The sequence below is a fragment of the Drosophila sulfurigaster genome, chromosome 2L, assembly GCF_023558435.1.
Source record: "Drosophila sulfurigaster albostrigata strain 15112-1811.04 chromosome 2L, ASM2355843v2, whole genome shotgun sequence".
Taxonomy (NCBI): domain Eukaryota; kingdom Metazoa; phylum Arthropoda; class Insecta; order Diptera; family Drosophilidae; genus Drosophila; species Drosophila sulfurigaster.
The window spans coordinates 19,502,800-19,520,980 of NC_084881.1; the positions used below are offsets into that span (position 1 = coordinate 19,502,800).

General features: G+C 38.1%; 4 protein-coding genes and 1 long non-coding RNA gene across 6 annotated transcripts; 3 read left to right on the forward strand and 2 right to left on the reverse strand.

The window, feature by feature from the left end:
- Positions 1-391: 391 nt before the first annotated feature.
- On the reverse strand, positions 392-11,815 carry LOC133837179 (EF-hand domain-containing protein D2 homolog). Its single transcript, XM_062267859.1, has 2 exons — positions 11,093-11,815; positions 392-1,570 (listed from the first exon to the last, which is right to left on the reverse strand). The coding sequence occupies exons 1-2, from the start codon at positions 11,350-11,352 to the stop codon at positions 1,156-1,158; spliced, it is 675 nt and encodes a 224-aa protein (XP_062123843.1). The 5' UTR covers positions 11,353-11,815; the 3' UTR covers positions 392-1,155.
- LOC133837201 (uncharacterized) lies at positions 6,613-9,554 on the forward strand. 2 transcript variants are annotated; one of them, XR_009893779.1, is made up of 3 exons: positions 6,613-6,729; positions 8,758-9,389; positions 9,470-9,554. It is a non-coding gene; the product is annotated as an uncharacterized LOC133837201 (long non-coding RNA). The 2 variants fall into 2 exon arrangements; XR_009893778.1 differs by having other exon boundaries at positions 9,444-9,537.
- A 323-nt stretch (positions 11,816-12,138) lies between the features above and the next one.
- Positions 12,139-12,953, forward strand: LOC133837190 (ER membrane protein complex subunit 5). The gene is made up of 3 exons (XM_062267870.1): positions 12,139-12,478; positions 12,545-12,597; positions 12,654-12,953. The coding sequence occupies exons 1-3, from the start codon at positions 12,397-12,399 to the stop codon at positions 12,855-12,857; spliced, it is 339 nt and encodes a 112-aa protein (XP_062123854.1). The 5' UTR covers positions 12,139-12,396; the 3' UTR covers positions 12,858-12,953.
- A 119-nt stretch (positions 12,954-13,072) lies between these two features.
- On the reverse strand, positions 13,073-14,944 carry LOC133837159 (uncharacterized). The gene is made up of 3 exons (XM_062267841.1): positions 14,855-14,944; positions 14,637-14,795; positions 13,073-14,575 (listed from the first exon to the last, which is right to left on the reverse strand). The coding sequence occupies exons 1-3, from the start codon at positions 14,883-14,885 to the stop codon at positions 13,095-13,097; spliced, it is 1,671 nt and encodes a 556-aa protein (XP_062123825.1). The 5' UTR covers positions 14,886-14,944; the 3' UTR covers positions 13,073-13,094.
- Positions 14,945-15,015: 71 nt separating this feature from the next.
- Positions 15,016-17,435, forward strand: LOC133837170 (protein TsetseEP). The gene is made up of 2 exons (XM_062267850.1): positions 15,016-16,351; positions 16,410-17,435. The coding sequence occupies exons 1-2, from the start codon at positions 15,547-15,549 to the stop codon at positions 16,616-16,618; spliced, it is 1,014 nt and encodes a 337-aa protein (XP_062123834.1). The 5' UTR covers positions 15,016-15,546; the 3' UTR covers positions 16,619-17,435.
- The last annotated feature ends 746 nt before the right edge of the window (positions 17,436-18,181 follow it).

The window sequence follows — 18,181 nt, forward strand, 5'->3', positions numbered from 1 at the left end:
TTCTAAGGACTTTATTATACTATATATTTTATATCTTTGCTTCATCTATATATTATATAATTACCTGATTTTTATAAAAGCTATGATCAATATAATAGATACTTGAATGCCTGCAACTCATTTTTTATTGAAAGCAAGACAGTGTCTTAAAATATACCAAATTAATATACCACAAAAACATGTCAAAGACCATAATCGGTATATTTACTAGTACTATATTCAAAATATAACAAAGAGTACTAAAATATACCAGACTGTTAGCCAAATTAACTAAGATCCCCATACAAAAGTATTTCGACAATTTATATCGCATTTTTATGTTTTTCGCAACCAAGTTTTAGGAATCAAAAATGAAATCCTTTGAAACGGAAAATCCCGAATTGATAAAGCCTTTGTTTCATTTTGCACTATATACATTTATTAATAGTTAATTATGTGGTGTGTATGTAAATATATAGTAATTGCCGTCTAGTTTCGTATCGTAATATAATATTGCTTTAACGGCGTTAATTGCTTAAATTAAATATTATATAATAGTAATTCCCACCAAAACGTACACAATTTGAAAATTTGAACTTTAACATAAATATATATGTACAACAAAGCTGAGAGTTTTATAATTATTCATTTGTTGCTTACGAACATAAAACATTTGATTTTCATTGATTAACAAAAATGCAGTTTGAAAAAAAAATATCAAATCCAAAAATAAAATGGCACCAACTTAAAAAAAAAAAGCAAATGAAATCATAAAATCAACTCAATTAAAAAGTGCGAAAAGGAAAGTCAACAGAAAGCAAACGCAATACCAAAGAAAGAAACCCTTAACTTACTAAAAACTATATAGATAATATATGCGATATTCAGTATTATTAAAAACCGTAAACTTTAACGTAAATTTATGCTTTTGGTATGCTCGTTATCTATGTAATGTAATTTAATGTATTTTTGTATGCATATTATGAAGATATATAAGAGTTCCTTCTTGTGGATGATTAGTTTAGTTTCTATGCGTGATGATGATAAGTATATCAAAGTCCGGCTCCGCTTTCGATTCCGTTTCAAATATGGTTGGATGTGTGTGTGTGTGCATTTGTTTAACCTACGCCTACAAAATACATCGTGTATAAATGGTGGCCACTCAAAAAGTGGGCTTTACTGGAAGATCGCGGCCCGCTGCTGGAACTGTTGACGCCGCTGGGCACGCTCCTCTTCCTCCCGACGTCGCTCCTCCTGCTCCTGTCGGATCTCGTCGTGGAATTTATTTGTGCGCAACTGCTGCTCGATTTTCGCCTCGAAGAAGTTCTTGGCACCACTCACGCCCACCTGCTCCACATCGATCTCGGTGAGGCGAGCCAACTGATTCAGTCCCGAATCATCATCGAGTTCACCGGCTTGAGCCTTGCGATAGATGAGCAAGAACTCACGGAACGAGATCTTTCCATCGTGATCCTCATCGACCTCGGCGATCATCTTCTTCAGACCCAAATGCGTCTGAGGTGCGCCCAGCTTTTCCATCATGTACTTCAGCTCATTCAGATCCAAGAATCCATCGCGAGCCGTGTCATAACTGCAATAAAAACACAAAGAACAAGAGCTCTGATTAGCATATGAAGGCAAAATGTGGTCATTGCTCCTCCGCCTCGTCTGCTAATCGATAAAGCGACTAGCCAAGGTAACCCAATTTCAGGCTAAATTTACAATTTCGACTGAAATTTCCCTCCCTCGTGGGTTCATGACATGACAAGCCAAAGCCAAAGCACACACAAAAAAGCGGCGCAGGGAAAATTGCAATTTGTGAAATGGAGAAGGCAAAATGTGACTATGGAAATTACAAATGCTAAAGTACAGCTATAATTTTGTCACTAATTATTTGAGTAGCTGTTTTTTAATCATTACGAAAATAACTGTCATCATTTAATTTTAGTTGCGCTTTTTGTAAAGATTTTCTACAAGTTTTTGCTGATAATGAAAAGCTATTACTTAGCAGCTTGTCACTAATAATGAATATATATTTCTAACTGTTTTTTTTTTCAAGTCTAACTATTTAAGCTATTTCAAAAATAAAAAAATAAAGATTGTTAATTTGTTTCAATTATGTAGTATGAAAGATTTGGTTCTTCTTCTTTGGTTTTAAACATTTAAAAGGAATTTTTATAATTTTTCAAAATTTCATCTTGAATCTCAATTGTTGCTTGAAAAATTCATTTGGTAATGACCATTTGAAAGGAATTTTGACAAGTTTTTTTCCAAATGTTATTGGTCTTTTTTTAACTTCGTATTAAGTTTAACTTAAACAATAATGAATATCGTTTGCGTATATAGTTATTAAGTGGAATTTTTAAATTATTAAGAGTATGTGTAACTACTTGTTTAAGAACCTTTAAGAACTAATACATCGAAAAATAATTTTCACCATTCGAATGGTGTAGAATGCATTATACAAAATCCACATATGTAACTACGTTAACGTTGAAGTGCTTAATAACTTTTCATATACAAAAATACTTCCAAAATATTTTTGGGGTTCTTTTAAACGACCAAATCTATTCCTTATTAGTTTGTAATAAACAGTTTATCGACACAAATTATTATAAAAAATGCACATATTTACTTTAACGTTTAAATGTTTAACAGCCTTTTTTCATTTTTGAAAAGTACCTGCCATTATTCCACTTATGATCTATTAATGCTTTTGTACTTTTTTGGTAAACAATTCTATTAATTTATTCGCCTTCATTTCATATGCTGCTTGTCTCTCATCAATTTCCTCAATTGGCGTCGACTTCTGCTCAATTTCTTTGCCACAAAATTCGGTTTTTTTGTCTTGTGTTGTAGGTTGAATGGCCAAAATGTTGAGTCAAGAGTTCAAATGCTTGCTTGCCACTTCCCGAACAACGCGGCGTAGGCAGGAAATTGTGTGTGATAAAAATGCAAATAAAATTTCATTTACTAACTAATTACGTAACACATTAAAATAAAAATACAAAAATACAAAAAAAAACGCAGCATGTGGCATAGAGAAAACGCAATAGAGTGAAGATGGCCAAATCGCGTGTGGCAGATGCAACAATGTGGCGGAAACCTCGACCTTGCCGCTGTTGCCTGCTGTCTGTTGTCTGAGTCACCGTCGAAAGGATGCCGTCGAAAGAAAAAACGAGTCAAACTAGTTGGGGGGCTAAAAATACAGAAAAGTCAAGTTGCCATTAAAGTCTTGAGATTCGCAACCGGGCAAGGAAGCAGCAAGGAAACTTGCAACAAGTTGCGACGTCGTTTGCGTTGTCGACAAATTTGATCATAAATAATAACGCAATCGATTACACACATTTTAATTCAATGGCATAACTTTCAATTTCAAAATGCGATTTCAATTGCGTTGCGTTGTTGATCTCGATTTCACAAATGAACGTTAGAAGCTAACACATAATGAAAAGTTTTAAGAGTTTTTTCATGCTTTCGTTTCGTTAATTGTATCGAGTATCGAGAGTAAGCAGCAAGGGGAACAACAACAACAACAAATTGCGTGTGATGCTTGTGTAAACACGACGCGACGAGAGTGAAAGTAATTAACAGTGACACAAGTAGCGGCAATTGTAGTTGCATGCAACACATGGACGGTGGAAGGTGTCATCGACGCTGCGCACCCACGCAGCGTATTTAACCGACTCGCCAAAGATGACAATTAAAATTGTCGACGCTCATTTGTCGTCTGTTCGCATTTAATTAACTTCAATTGAGAGTATCCATCTCTCACTTCTTCTGTTGTGTTGCTTGTTGCGTCAATTTGACAATTGTCAAGACTACTTTTGCTTTTCCTTCTGTCTTTCTATCTTTTCTTTCATTTTCAATTAACACTCGCTCTCATTATGATTACGTTGTTTATTTTTCATGTAATCTCAATAGACTCAAACGACTTTTGCAAACAGCAGCTGTTCAATTCGTTTAATTGATGTTTATTTGATTTCAAATATTATCAGCTACGTTTGTATTCTGCCCCCCTGTAGGTGGTTCTTGCCACATTTTGATTGGAGTCTCCCACGCAGCCTATTTTCGATGATTTCATAGTGCGATCAATAAAGAGATCTCGGTTTTATTTTTCTTTATAAATATATAAACTACGTGTTTCAAAGTTTGTTTTTCTCAGATATTTTGCTGCAGCTTTTGTTGTTGTTGTCTACAGTTCAACAAATATCGGGGTCAGCTGGCCATTGTTTTTGTTGCATGCCACATTTGCATCGTAAATGCATGTGCTTTAAGTGTATTTTTGCTTGTGGCTTTGTTACACACACACACACAAACACATTTATGTTGTACATGCCAAGTTGCAATTATTGGAGGTGTTGTTGTTGCTGTTGTTGTTGTTGCTTTTCTCTATTAGCAAACTTAATGCGACGGCAATTGTTGTTGCCCATTGTGAATTTATGTTTCTCTCGACTTGCTCTGTGGCCCAAGCGGGTTAATGCCAACACACAACGCGTCATGTTCTTGAACCTTTTTTGTGTGTTTGTAACGGTTACACTGCCTACCAACAGTATGTGTATATGATGTCTTCATGCATTCGCTTAGTGCAGTTCAATTTTCGTGGATTTCTTCACGTTATTGCGCATTCGGGAGGTCTTTTATCTATTGTAATGCCAACTACAACAATGCAGCAAACGTAAAGTTTACACAGTTGACGTCTTGCATACACAATTTCTTGTTTACGAACAGCAACTGACGAATTGACTGAATGACTGACTGATTGCCTCGACTCGACTTGCCATACCATACCATATGCACCTGTCTTCCAAGTATTTAAAATACTTTGTGCCATTTATATTGAAGACACACAACATTTTGTTGATGCGTGATGTGCGTGAGCACAAAGAATCAGTAAAAACGCAATATAAACTTGCCACCATCGACTCCCGCTTAGTCCAAAAAAAAAGGCCTATAAATTTGTTAGGTTGGTCAAAAAATAAAACGCCTCATATTTTGACATTACGAAATTGGAGCAAACGCTGCGTTGCGTTGCGTTGCGTGGGTCGTGGTGGATTTATTTATAGTTGCAGCAGGAAATAAATACGGGAAAAGTAGCTGTAAAGGGAGCAGAATAAACAGCAGAAAATTGAGCAGGAATGGAAGCAGAAAAGTCAGTAGTAAAAAGAGGAGGAGTAGATATCGAAGAAAAGTGGCTCTGAAAAGGCATCTAACAAGGGAACTGGGAAAGACAGTAGAAAAGGAAGCAGTGTAAAGGTAAGAGAAAATATAGATGACATGGAAGCAGAAAAGTCAGTAGTAGGAAAAGGCAACTGAATAGGGAGCAAGAAAGGAAGCATCTACAAAGGGAGTAGAAAAGTAAACAGTACGAAACTTTCTGAAAATAGAACAGTAATGGAAGTAGAAAATTCAGCAGTATAGTGACTAAGAAAATACAACTGAAAAGGGAGCAGTATAAGGCAGCAAAAAATGTAACAGTATTGGAAGCAGAAAAGTCAGTAGATTTAATGGGAGTCGGAAAAGGCAACTGAATAGGGAGTAAAAAAGGAAGCACAAAATAGTGATATAAAAGAAAATGGAACAGTAATTGAAAATAAAACAGAAAAGTTAATGAGTGGAAAAATTCAGTTGAAAAAGAAGTAGGAAAAGGCTACTGAAAAAGGACTGAACAAAGGCAGTGGAAAAGTCAGCAGTAAAGTGAGTAGGAAAATACAGCTGAAAAGGGAGTAAAATAAGCAGCACAAAATAGAACAGAAATTGAAGCAGACATGTCAGCTGTAATGGGAGTAGGAAAAGGCAACTGAATTGGGAGCAGAAAAGAAATCATCTGCAAAGGGAGCTGAAAAAGCATCTACAGAAGAAGCTATAAGGCGGGAAGGAAAAGGCAGCAGAAAAGGGAGCAGTATAAAAACAACAGCAAAGTCAGCAGAAAAGGGAGCGGCAAAATCACGAGTAAGGGTCAGGAGTAATGCCCACATAAAGGGGAACCGCAAAGTCAGTAAGTGCAACATATTTAACTCTATGAGTCAATGATTCCAACTAAATGGAGAACAATGAACAATGTCAACTCAAGAGAAGTGGGGTAGAGCATTGATAAGCAATTGTGTACAACTCATACTCTAAAGTTATGATTCGTATGACTAATTGCAACAAGTTGAATGCAGATTGGAACTGGTGCTGATTGTTGCATGATGACAACCACGATGATTATGATGATGATGATGATGATTCTATGTGGTTTACTCGTATTATTTAATTTGATATTTCCTCAATTGAGTGCCACGACTTTGTCACTAGTCACAGCACGCTTACACACACACACACACACACACACACACACACACACACACACATTCGCATGCATTTACATGCGTTTACTTTTTTCACTGTCAATCAACACAACATTGTTAATGTAATCACAATGTACGCGCGAGCTGTCACAGCAGAGTGGAGAGTATGGAGTGGAGAGTGGAGAGAGACGAATGAATGTGGTCTGGCAACGTTGTCAGACAGCTGGTCGCCTGCCCACTGACTGCACATTTGGCAAAGGTCAGCGTCAAGTGTGGTCATTAATATTGGCGACAAGCAGTCGCAGCTTCCAACAACAACAGCTGCAGCAAGCAGGAAGTAAAGTGACCATGGCCGCCACTCACAATAGATAATAATGCAGTGCTATCGATTGTCGAAAAAAGCAAGTCTTTCGCAATATTTACATTCGACTGCATTGCAGTTGGTCGTCGACAACAAAAGGTAAACAACACATACACACACACACACACACACACACACACAAATTGCAGTTTAAACACCAAATGAATAACAAGCTGCGAAGCAAATGTCAATGAACCTGTCGCCTCATGTAATATACAAGCTGCTGCAACATTTGCAGCTGCAGTTATCCTAAAAAGTGCAACCCTTTTTTGCAGGGATTGGGGAGGGTCATGCCTCAGTGATAATGGGTGGTGACTGCGGCTTAATTAAAAGCTCTTTGCCACACAAGTTGCCAGTTTCCATGTTGCTAAGTTGTAGTGCTGAAAAAGCCCACACACAACATGACAATAACAACAACCCCTCAAATTTAAATGTGCGTGTGCGTGTAACTGATTTTGCATAAGTATGTATGCGTGTCTCTCTGTGTGTGTGTGTGTGTGTGCGTTTGTCAGGCATTTGCCATGAACCCAATTTGTAGGCAGAATTAAGCGACATTGACATCGCTGATAGTGATGTGAGCAACGAACAATATTTATGTTGTGCACTTGCACTCGTATGCAAATTAAAGTGCTAATTTAATTAGGCAACTAAAGTGTTAATTTCAATCAGTTGAAGTGTCGAATTTAAATGAACCTCAGCAGTAACTAACATCTGTGTAAACTTCATGAATTCATAAAAGTTCACATTGAAAACTAATTGTAATGTTAACAAGTTAAAGTGTCAATTTAATTGAACTTTATCTGTTTAAATAAAATTGTGAGAGGAAAATACAAATGTTGTTATAAATCACACTTATTGATAACAAATTAGATAGAAAATGTTATATTCAATATAAAAACAGATTACGTTTAAAAATAACTAAAATAAACAAAATGCCATATAGAAAATAGTTTTATATTAAAAAATAACCAAAATAAACAAAATGTCATATTAAAAATATAATTAAAAATTGAAACACTTTTTATTCTTGTCGCCAAAAGAACCACAAAAATATAAAAAAGAAAACATTAATGCACTTATCGAGGCAGATATTCTTAAATATATAGGATAAATATCGAATTGATCTATAACTGAAATCACGCGATAATATAACTTCTTCTATAACACTTCTTGTACTTAATTACAAATTTCTAACTATGGAAACTCATTCCTATTCAAAAAGGATTCCTTTACTATCGTTTAAAGCGCCTCACGTTACCATCTCTAATCAGAGAGCTGTCGGCACTCACCGAGTTCAATTCACATGCAAATGCTGGTTGTTTTGTAAGTTCTCTGTGAACAGATTCGAGTTGAAAATGAAAATGCAATGAGTCCAAATGTTACCCACATGCAAAATGGACAATGGAGAATGGGCGACACCCAATGTTGGATAGAAGCGATGGATTGTTTGTAGTTGACTGGTGGTAGTTGCCCCATAGTTTCAATAAGGATTTGCAGCCTTATCTGCAGCAGACAGACGTACTATATACACAAGTACATCCACCACCTCCTATATATGTGTGTTTGCATGTTGGGGCGTCGCCATTTTAATGCAAATGTACATACGTATATATTAAAATCAATATCATTAAGCTACAAGCAGACGTCTGCAATTTATTGCTATCGTCTTGTGAACCCGGAAAATCTGACGCATCCAAAACGAAAACATTACATTACCGGAAACTCAAGTCCAGGCGTATCAACGAAATTATTACAACGCCTAGACATAGTAACTATAAGAAGAGAAATAATACAACGCACATCATCATATACTATATATATGTACATATATGGTATTGCGTGTCCGATTATCCGACCCAAATGGACCCGCGTTTTTTGTTGTGTTTTTGTTTATGCTCTACTTTATCGTCGTCTTCTTTCCGATTTTCCCCATTTGCAATCGCTAAACATATGTATGCGTACATATAAAAATATATATATGCATCTTCAGTTTTATCGTTGCTAGGAAATAAAAGACTCAGTGCCTAACGCCTTTGCTGAACTGTTGATATTCGCAATGTGTTTTTGTTTAAATTAAACCGCATTGCGCATTTGCTGATTCAGTGGCCATTTTTTTTTTATTTACAGCGTTGACATGGAACAACTCGTGACTCAGCTGGGAATGTTAATAATTGTTTGCAAAATTTACAATATTAGCACAATAACTGTTTTCGAAAGGGAGATTCTCGGCTTTTTGCTGTGACTTTTGAAATGCCAAGTAGCAAACAACACACAGCCGGTTTTCTGATTTGTTTGTGTTGTTATCAAACAAGAGTCTTCGATTGACATTTGCGGCAAAGAAACTGAAACTGGTTCCAAACTCAATAAGTATTGTAAATTTAAATGATTTAAGTACGGATAACTGCGCTTGAAAGTAAATTCTAAAATAAACTTTGATTAAAAACAAAAAGTCAACGATTTCATTTAGCACTTTTTATACTCTTTCCTTCTTTCTTGCTCTGTCTTTCTCAGCTTCTTACTGTTTGTTGTTGTCTTTAGTCATACACACAGACAGACATCGTGGAGTTGGAGGAGAGCATGTTTTGGGTTATATGTTTACGATTCCAAAACACGTTCGTTTGTGTTTTTTCATGTCTCGTTTAACAAACATTTCTTTCGTTTTGACAATGTGCCAATTGACCCAAATGCTTGGGCATGATGAATCACACAAACAGGAGTAATTCAGGATTATATTCTGCTTTTAAAGGTTCAGGAATCAGGTAAACAGAATTGTGCTACAATTAGCGGAAGGTGTTAATAAAAAGTGTGCATAGAATCCAACTGTTAATTGATTCGACAGGTGAATCAGAGGAACGTTTGCTGTTGTTGAATCAGCTAGATTTCTGAGAACACATGTATTTATTATTGACGACAGACTTCAAGACTTCCAGCACAGAAAACAACACACAAAATTAATGCGCATAATCAGCATGCAAAGTCAAATTGGATGAGCTGAGCGAACGAGAGATAAGTTATCAAGACAACGTGCAAAAAAAATGAAAATGGAATTTGTCTCGTAGATATCATCATAAGTTTTACATGTGTAGAGGAAAACAATCTAACTGCGATTTAGCAGCTGGGATTACGCAACTTTATGCGGCTCATTGGAGTGGGAATGCGATCGTTTAGCGATATGTAAGCTGAGCTACTCAACGACCCCCACATATAAATAAAAACAAACAAGTAAGAAAGCCACAAGCGAGTGTACTCGACTACGAAATACTTGTAAACCAGAAGATAATCAACTTTTGAATGAAATATCTATGATTTATTTGGATTCTTCACAACTTTTTGGTAGAAAAATTATTCATTTTCGCTTTAAAATTAAGTTTGCAGTATGATAATTTTTATGAAATTTCTTATCTCCTCTATTGTATTTCTTTTTATAAATTATATAGATCCATAGTTCTTATAAGTATTCTCAAATATTTTAAAACCTCTTCAATTGTGCAACATAAATGTTCTCCAATATGTTATGCCCTCTTTAATTCCGACACAATTAATATATAAAATATAGTGTAAACCTTCTAACACCTTTTCTACTTTACTATATCTCGAACTTGGCATGCCCTTCTACTCTTCTGTGGGAACAAGGAAATTCTAATCACTTGAGCGAGGTGTTAGGCTAAACCATAAACCACAGTAGCTCGTAAAAGTAAGCGCACAAGCACCTTAAGTACGTATGTTGTTAATACTTGAGCTGTGAGCAGTGTCAACTTTGACTCATGGCGCGGTTTTGAGGCGCGGAACTGAAATCCTAAACGAAACAACTGCAACATGGAGCTTGCGGTCGAAGCTGTGCAACTGAAACTGAGACTGAGTCATGCCCCATTGCAACTGAGAGCGAACCAAAGTGAAGGTGGCTGGTGGTGATGGTGGGACATGCAATTTACTTGGCAATTAAGCGCATTAGTTTCCTTTACCTTTTGCTAAGTGAATATACATGAGCTTTAACCGACGTTGGGATACCCTAACTACTTGAGACGTTAAGTATTGTAAGTCAGATTATAACTACTTATATAATTTTGTGATAATTATATTATTCCATAATGACTCGATTATTATTTTAGAGCATAAGTAATAGAACTACAAGCAATAAAATTGTAGGTAGGTTAGTAATAAATTTTATTTATTTATTACAAAATTAAAAAGTATAAACGATAAATTTTGTTAAATAAAATAAAGTAAATAAATTCCTATACTAAACAAAGTTGGGGCTAGCTACATGATCCTCATGTAACCTAATACTTTTTCTAGATTTCATTAAAAATATAATAAATATCATTCTCTATTTAGCCTTTTTTGTACTAACAAAAATATAACTATGGTACTAAAAATGAACTAAATCTGATTACTTTTATTTCAGCTTTAAAGTTTTTTAAATAAGAATTATTTTTAAAACGAAATCAAGAAGTTTACTTACGTATTGAAGGTCTTTTGATAGTCCTTGATCTGCTTGCGCGAGAACTCGTGGAACTCAGTGTAGACATTGACGACCTTAAAGCTGCGCGGCACCTCGATGCCCGCCTCCTGTGAGTCCATGATACTCTGGCGGCGATTCAAGATGTGCGCCAACTCCGAGTTATCTGTGTTTGTTGTCGCCGTTGTTGCTGTTGTTGTTATGCTATCATCAGCGCTGCCGTTGCACGAGGCAGCAGAGGAGGCGTTCGAGGAGACCGACATGTTTCAGTTTCAATTTCAGTTTCAATTCCAATTCCAATTTATTTATTACTCGTTTTTTTCGCTGTCGCGCTGTGCTGGAATTTTTCACACACACCACACCCTTGGCTGGCACAGTGCAGAAATGACGAGAACGACGGCGACGGCGGGGGCAGCGAGGACGCAAGGATACACACAAACACACGCACTCACACACACAAGTGGACACTGAACAAGTGCACGCCCACACACAAACACAGAAAGTGCAAATTTATGTTCTGGAGTTGTAGCCGCGTTTTAAATAGTTGGCGTTTAAGATGCGCGGGAAAAGACCGGGTTAACTTATGTGCAGGTTTTTTTGTTATTACGAATATGCTTTTTATGTTGCGTATGTTTTCAATAAAGCGCGCAAAGCATCCACAGCACCCGAAGTCAGAAACACGAATGAACAGCGTACGAACGACGAGACAGTAAAGAAACATCGATGAAACCGATATCGATGATTTTAAAATTTGAAAATATCGATTTTAAATGACAAAAATTTATGTGCAGTCACATATTACAAACACTATAAATATTAAATAAATTATTCTATTATACCACATCAGATAATATTTCTGTTAAGAAAAATGTTTATTGATTATTAAAAAGCAGTGTCGTGGTATGACAATAAGCAGAATTTCGTTTGGTATATTTAAAAAAATACGTTAAAGAGGAGCATCGTTTTGAACAGTCATTTTAAATTGCTTGGTTTTCCTAAAACCTATACGCTTACAAACCAGTTTCTTCGATTTTCCTTTCGGGATCAAAATTTTATTATAAACAACAATTATAATTAAAAAATATACGAAATAGAGAGAGGCAACGGAGAAACCTAACGAAATACTATTGTGAATGCGAGTACAGCAATTCTTTGCACACATACGGCAACGCCAACGACAAACAGCTGTTTCAGTTCCGGGGTGACTGTCAAATTAAATTAGATTTAATAAAAAAAGTTGCCTGTTTCTCACTGCACATTGCATTTCTGTTATTTAGAATTAAATTACGTGGCTTTTATAACTGAAAATGGGCAGCAAGTTCTTTAATAAATTGCTATTAATCGGCGGCTTTGCAAGTCTGGCACATGCTGCCTTTTCGGCCGCTCATCGTAAGTGCAAAGTCAACTTTTGCCGCTAATGATAAATTATAATTCAATTTAACTAATTTAATGTAGATCGCACTTATTTGAGGCTCACTGAACAGGAGTGGAGCAGTCTGCCATTGGATGTGAGTAAATATATTTCCCTTTTTAGCCTGATACTAATTTGCAAGTCTCCAATTAGATTATACTGCAAACGGTGATCAGCCTGATGATTGTCGTCTACAATATTATCCAGATTGTGGGCGATTTTAAGGAGATTCGGGCCACTGTCGACATGCAGGCAAAGACCTGGGACACCCTTGGCAACTTCCCATCATTCTACACTTTCAATCATCGTGGACGCGCCCTCAGTCCCAGCTACAAACCGCATGACTATGATGATTAGAACTGTTGTAGTTGCTCCATATAGATTCGATTCTTTTATATAGCCGGTTAGCGTCAATAGTTTTTTTAAATAAAAAATATACTAGGAATAAACTTATTGCATCTATTGCAGTAAAATCAATGTTTTTGGACAAGACCCCGATGTGTAAGTTAATAAGTTTTGAAATTTATTTATGAAATTGTTTAAAATTCATCATAATCATTGAGGAAAACATGAAAAATTAAAATGCATTTAATTTTACAGTCCTTGGTTAAATAGAATTAGCTGATAAGTAATGCAAAACCAACTAAGCGATGCTGTGAACATTGTAAATCTCTTCGCAGCCGTTGATCTGATCATCAGTGAGCTTTCTTCCGTCTCCAAGCTGTCGCCACGCAACTGTTGCCCCGGCGTATCGTTGCAACCTGGTGTGTGGCACAGACGACAACTCGGCTCATTGCCACTGCGCAGCAAGCACTCGTAGTACAGCTTCGAGTTGGAGCGACAGCCACGCACCACTTGCTTGCTGTGCTCATCGTAGAACTCCAAGCAGGCAGCACTTTGATCACTCGGCTCATTGGCCAACAGAGGACAAGGCACGGAGTCCTGACCCAGTGCAACTTGCTCGCAATTCTCGCACTGATGACACCACAAACGCTGCTCGGGAAATGCGCCCGTGTTGCAGAAGCTGCCATCGCAACTGCGACACTTGGCCACAGTCGTTGCATTGCAGTGGAAATCCTCACGTTGACAACCACGCTCTGTGGTGCCATTCAAGTGATTAAGCACAAGGCAAGGGGCAGCAGGCAGCGAGCATTCCTCGATGTAGATGCCACCAGGACGCTGCCAGTTGGCGCAACCAGCGCCTGCTTCGTCGCTGTTGCATCGATAGCAGCGCGTAAAGTCGACGGCGTTGCAGGTTTGCTGAGTGCTGCCATCACATTCGTAGCAATTGAGTATTGCAGCAGTTGTGGGCGGTGCACCGCAACCGCGTTGCACGCTCCAATCATCATACTCGCAGGCATAGCAGGAGGAAGCCTCCGCTGAGCCGCAGTAGCTGCTGCTCATTGAGGTGGCGTTGGTGCGACATTGCTGCTGATCGATGGAGTTGCAGTTGAGGCAACGCTGCTGTGGCATGCAGCCCGCATTGCAGTTGTCCGCCGTAGCGCATTGCACTAGATCATCCTTAACTGCTTTCAGTTCTGCTGGCAACTCAGCTGAACAACCACGCACCACACGACTCAAGTGGCGATAGCTGAAGCAGTATTGTGGCTCCTCATCACTCAGCAACATTTGCATCTCACACTGTTCGAACTGACTGATGTTGCACGTTGCACTGTTGCTCAGCTGAAACAGATCCATTTTGCAGCCAAGCGTTTGCTGGGAGTCACACCTTACGCAGGACAAAGTCCAAGCTCCTTCCTCCTCATTGCAGCCATTGATATCGCAGAGTTGTGCTGTGGCAGCCGCTGTGTGATTCTGATCGGAGCTGCAGCCACGATACGCCCAAGTGGCATTCAACACCTCCGTATAGCATTGATCTACTTCGTAGTGCTGAAGACAAGGATGTGGCTTGCCAGCGGGTGCTGACACACAAGTCTCCCCTGCGCAATGATGACACTTCAGGCGACCTGGCGGATAGACGCCAGCATTGCAGAGATTCGAGGAGCAGCGCTTGGAGTAGGTGGCTTGGGTGGTTGGAGTTTCAGCGCCGCAGCCACGATACGTAATGGAATCGACTACAAAGAGTAAGGGAAATGTAGTTGAGAAATCGTAGGAGAATTCGTTAGCTGAACTCACCAATGGACATGGAACACGTCAGTTCCGTGGCGCATTCCTTGTACGGCAGCAGGCCCACTTCACCCAGGGTTTGGGCACATTCGGGCAATGCGATGGAATCGCAATGATAGCAAACAATTCCCCAACTGGGTGGCAGGAGTAGGAGGAACAAACCAAGGCCTATTTATAGCGAAACATTTGTATAATGAGAATATTGGAAACGCATTTGTAGCACTCACTTAATGGCAGCAGGATCGAGTTGAACAACATTTTGCAACAAGCAACTACAACTTAGAAACAACTAAACAAAATGCAAGCAATTTATTTATGACTTATCACTTGAACAAAGGCACAATTGCCATTATCACATTGATAAGCCTAAGTCGATGCATGGGTAATGATAGCAGCTTAATCGTAGGGTATTCAAGTAGTCAGTTAAATAGATAATACTACACTCTACATTTGGCATTTGGCATTTGGTATTTTTGCCAACTGTCCGATTAACCAAAGAACCGTGAACCATTATTGTCATGTCCTTGGACGCTATGTTAATTCCATTGCAATGCGGCTGACGGAGAGAACGAGAGAGTTCACATGATCTATTATTCAGGACGTTGGCATTGCGGTCAGCAGGAGTTCAGGACATATATGAGGTTGTGTGGAATATCGATTTCATTTCGGAGCCGGATAATTGCGTGACAATCAGCGGCATATGGTCAACAATTTGTTGTTTTGCCCTTGTTCAGTTGCCACCGAAGCAGCAACGGCAACGGCCGCCACTCGACAATCAATCGTCAATAACGCACTATTTGAATAGCACTCTGCAGATAAGTTTTCAAACTTTCTAATTACCCAAGCGAAAGCATCGCATTGAGCCTCGCATTTCAGCCCAGCAATTTAAACGTTCAATACAATTCAACCCGAATTGGCCATGAACGGAAAACAATTGCGCCTTTGGTTCGCGCTGTTTGCTCTGCTGTTGGAGGGCAGCGGGGCACAGGGACAGGATGAGGTCACAACGCAGCTGCCAGCGGTGGAAACAGAATTGCCACCGCATGAGGAACCTGCTGTGGTAGAGATAGTTGAGCCTGCAACTGAACCGGTTTCTACAGCGGAAGCTGGGACAGTTTCGGAATCAGCAGCTGAACCTGCGGTTGAACCTGAAGCTGTAGCTGCAAAAACTCCTGAAGCCGAACCCTCATCTGAACCAATTAATGAAGATGCTCGTGAACCAGCAGCTGAAGCTGAACCAACAACCGAGGTTAAGCCAGCTGAAGAGCTTGAACCAGCAGCTGAAGCTGAACCTGAAGCACAGCCTGAACCTGCACTTGAAGCTGAACCAGCAGCTGAACCTGAACCGCTTTCTGAACCGACAATTCAATCCGGAACCGAACCTGCAGCTGAACCCGAAACCGAACCTGCAGCTGAACAACTTCCTGAGCCAGCAGCTAAACCGGAAACCAAGCCACTAGCTGAACCACTTCCTGAACCAGCAGCTGAATCGGAAGCTAAATCTGCGACTGCTCCCGAAGCAGAAACGGATTACCAGAATGATGCAGCTGCAAGCCAAAGTCACAGTTCTGCGGAGCAAACAACGATGCAGCCAAGTCCCAGCTTGAACACGATGAATTGTTATAGCTGCTCCAGCTACCCGAGAGGCAAGTGTGATCAAAAGCCCAGTGATACGTCTCCATGTCAGGCAATCAGCAAAGAAGGATGCTACACACTCATTAAATGTAAGTGTAAAACTTTTATTCTAATAGAAATCGAAACTCACAATGAATCCTTTGCCAGCTGATACCCAGCTCATAATGCGTGGATGCATTTCGGAGCTGTCGGAAGAGGGAAACAAATATTGCCGCAAGGAGCCAAAGCACTGTGTGCTCTGCTATGATAAGCTATGCAACAAGGATGTGGCACCGCCTGCCACAGCAAGTGCAGTTCGAATATTAAACAACTCCGCTGTGTGGATTCTCTATGTCATCAAATTAATTCTGTTCTGAAATCCTTTATCATTTCTACAATCTCTATACAATACTGTAGTTTAAAATACTTTTACTTGTATTTGTTTTTTTGTCGCGTGACAAACTAGTCGAATTTATAATACACCTTTTATCATTTATTAAATAATGTTTTAAAGCTATAATTTGTCACTTGTTTTTATTAGTTAATTAGCAGGATAACTGCATGTGATTTGGAATAATTTGCATAACTATTTGTTGGCTTCAGTCAGTTGTCACTTTAGACTCAACAGGATACGACCAAATTTATTGATAGGGCTAAGTCTTAAAGAGCATTTTAGCAATGCAGTTTCAAGTTTTGATAGCTATATTAATCACCTTACTATTGACGGATGATTCGACATCGTTTATACATGCCTTGAATAAATATGCTCTGGATAAAACCTCATTGGATAAACTTACTTTGGATAAAACAACATTGGACAAACTTACATTGGATAAATATAATTTCAATAAACCAACACCTAATATATCTTCTTTGAATAAATCTATATTCGAATATACTACAAAGGATAGATCTGAATCATTCTTAAATATGGCTTTGAATATGCCTAAACGTAGTGAAGTAATCGATACTTCCATTGCCATCGAAAAGTCGGATAACTCCTTAAATATTACTCTCGCTAAGCCCGATTTGGATGAATCTAAAAAACCCATAAAGCCTCAGTCTTTAAAGACTAATTTACAGCTTCTTCGGAATACTTCATTACCTGGAATGTTTTGCTACAGTTGTTCGAGTGAGCTTAATGGAGCTTGTGCACAGGAAAAACTTGGTTTGGAATACTATAAGTCTTGTGAATACAATACCAAATTTACAGGTTGTTATACAGCCATATATCGTAAGCTTGTTATTGATTCTGTCATTTCAATTCCATTAAAATTTTTGTATCTGTAGATTACACAAAAACACTGACTAGAGGCTGCTATTCTGAAATAACAACCATACTACGTGAATATTGCTCTAGGGAAACGGAACTTTGCAACATTTGTTTTGACAATTCGTGCAATAAAAATGATACTCTTGTAATTCCAGCGTATTTAGTGGCATCTGTATCTGCATCCCATCTAATACAAAATATTGTTTTTTGGGGTATCTGTGCTATATCTTTGACACTTGCTAAAGTATAAACGATAACTTCAATTTTATTAAACTTCAATTTTATTATACTCGCTTTCTCCAAAATATAAATAATCTTATTCATGTTATTTAGCAGATATAAAAAATATTGCTTATTTATTCCGATGCTCAAATTCTACAATTTTTTATTAAATAATTAACATTATGCTGCTTAAATATTAAACTAAATAAAAATAAAAACACACATATTCTTAACAAGGCAAGAAATGGACTAAACTATTTATTAAGCGTAATATCATTCTCTTTGGTTAAAGTAATGTTGAAGAAAGTGGATAATGGATAATTTTTGGATAAACTTACGTTTAACATTTTCGCATACAACTTTATTGTACTTATAAGTATATTTTGTTAAGATAAATTTTAACGATTCAAGTACTAATTACCTAAGATGCAACAAGCAACGCAAT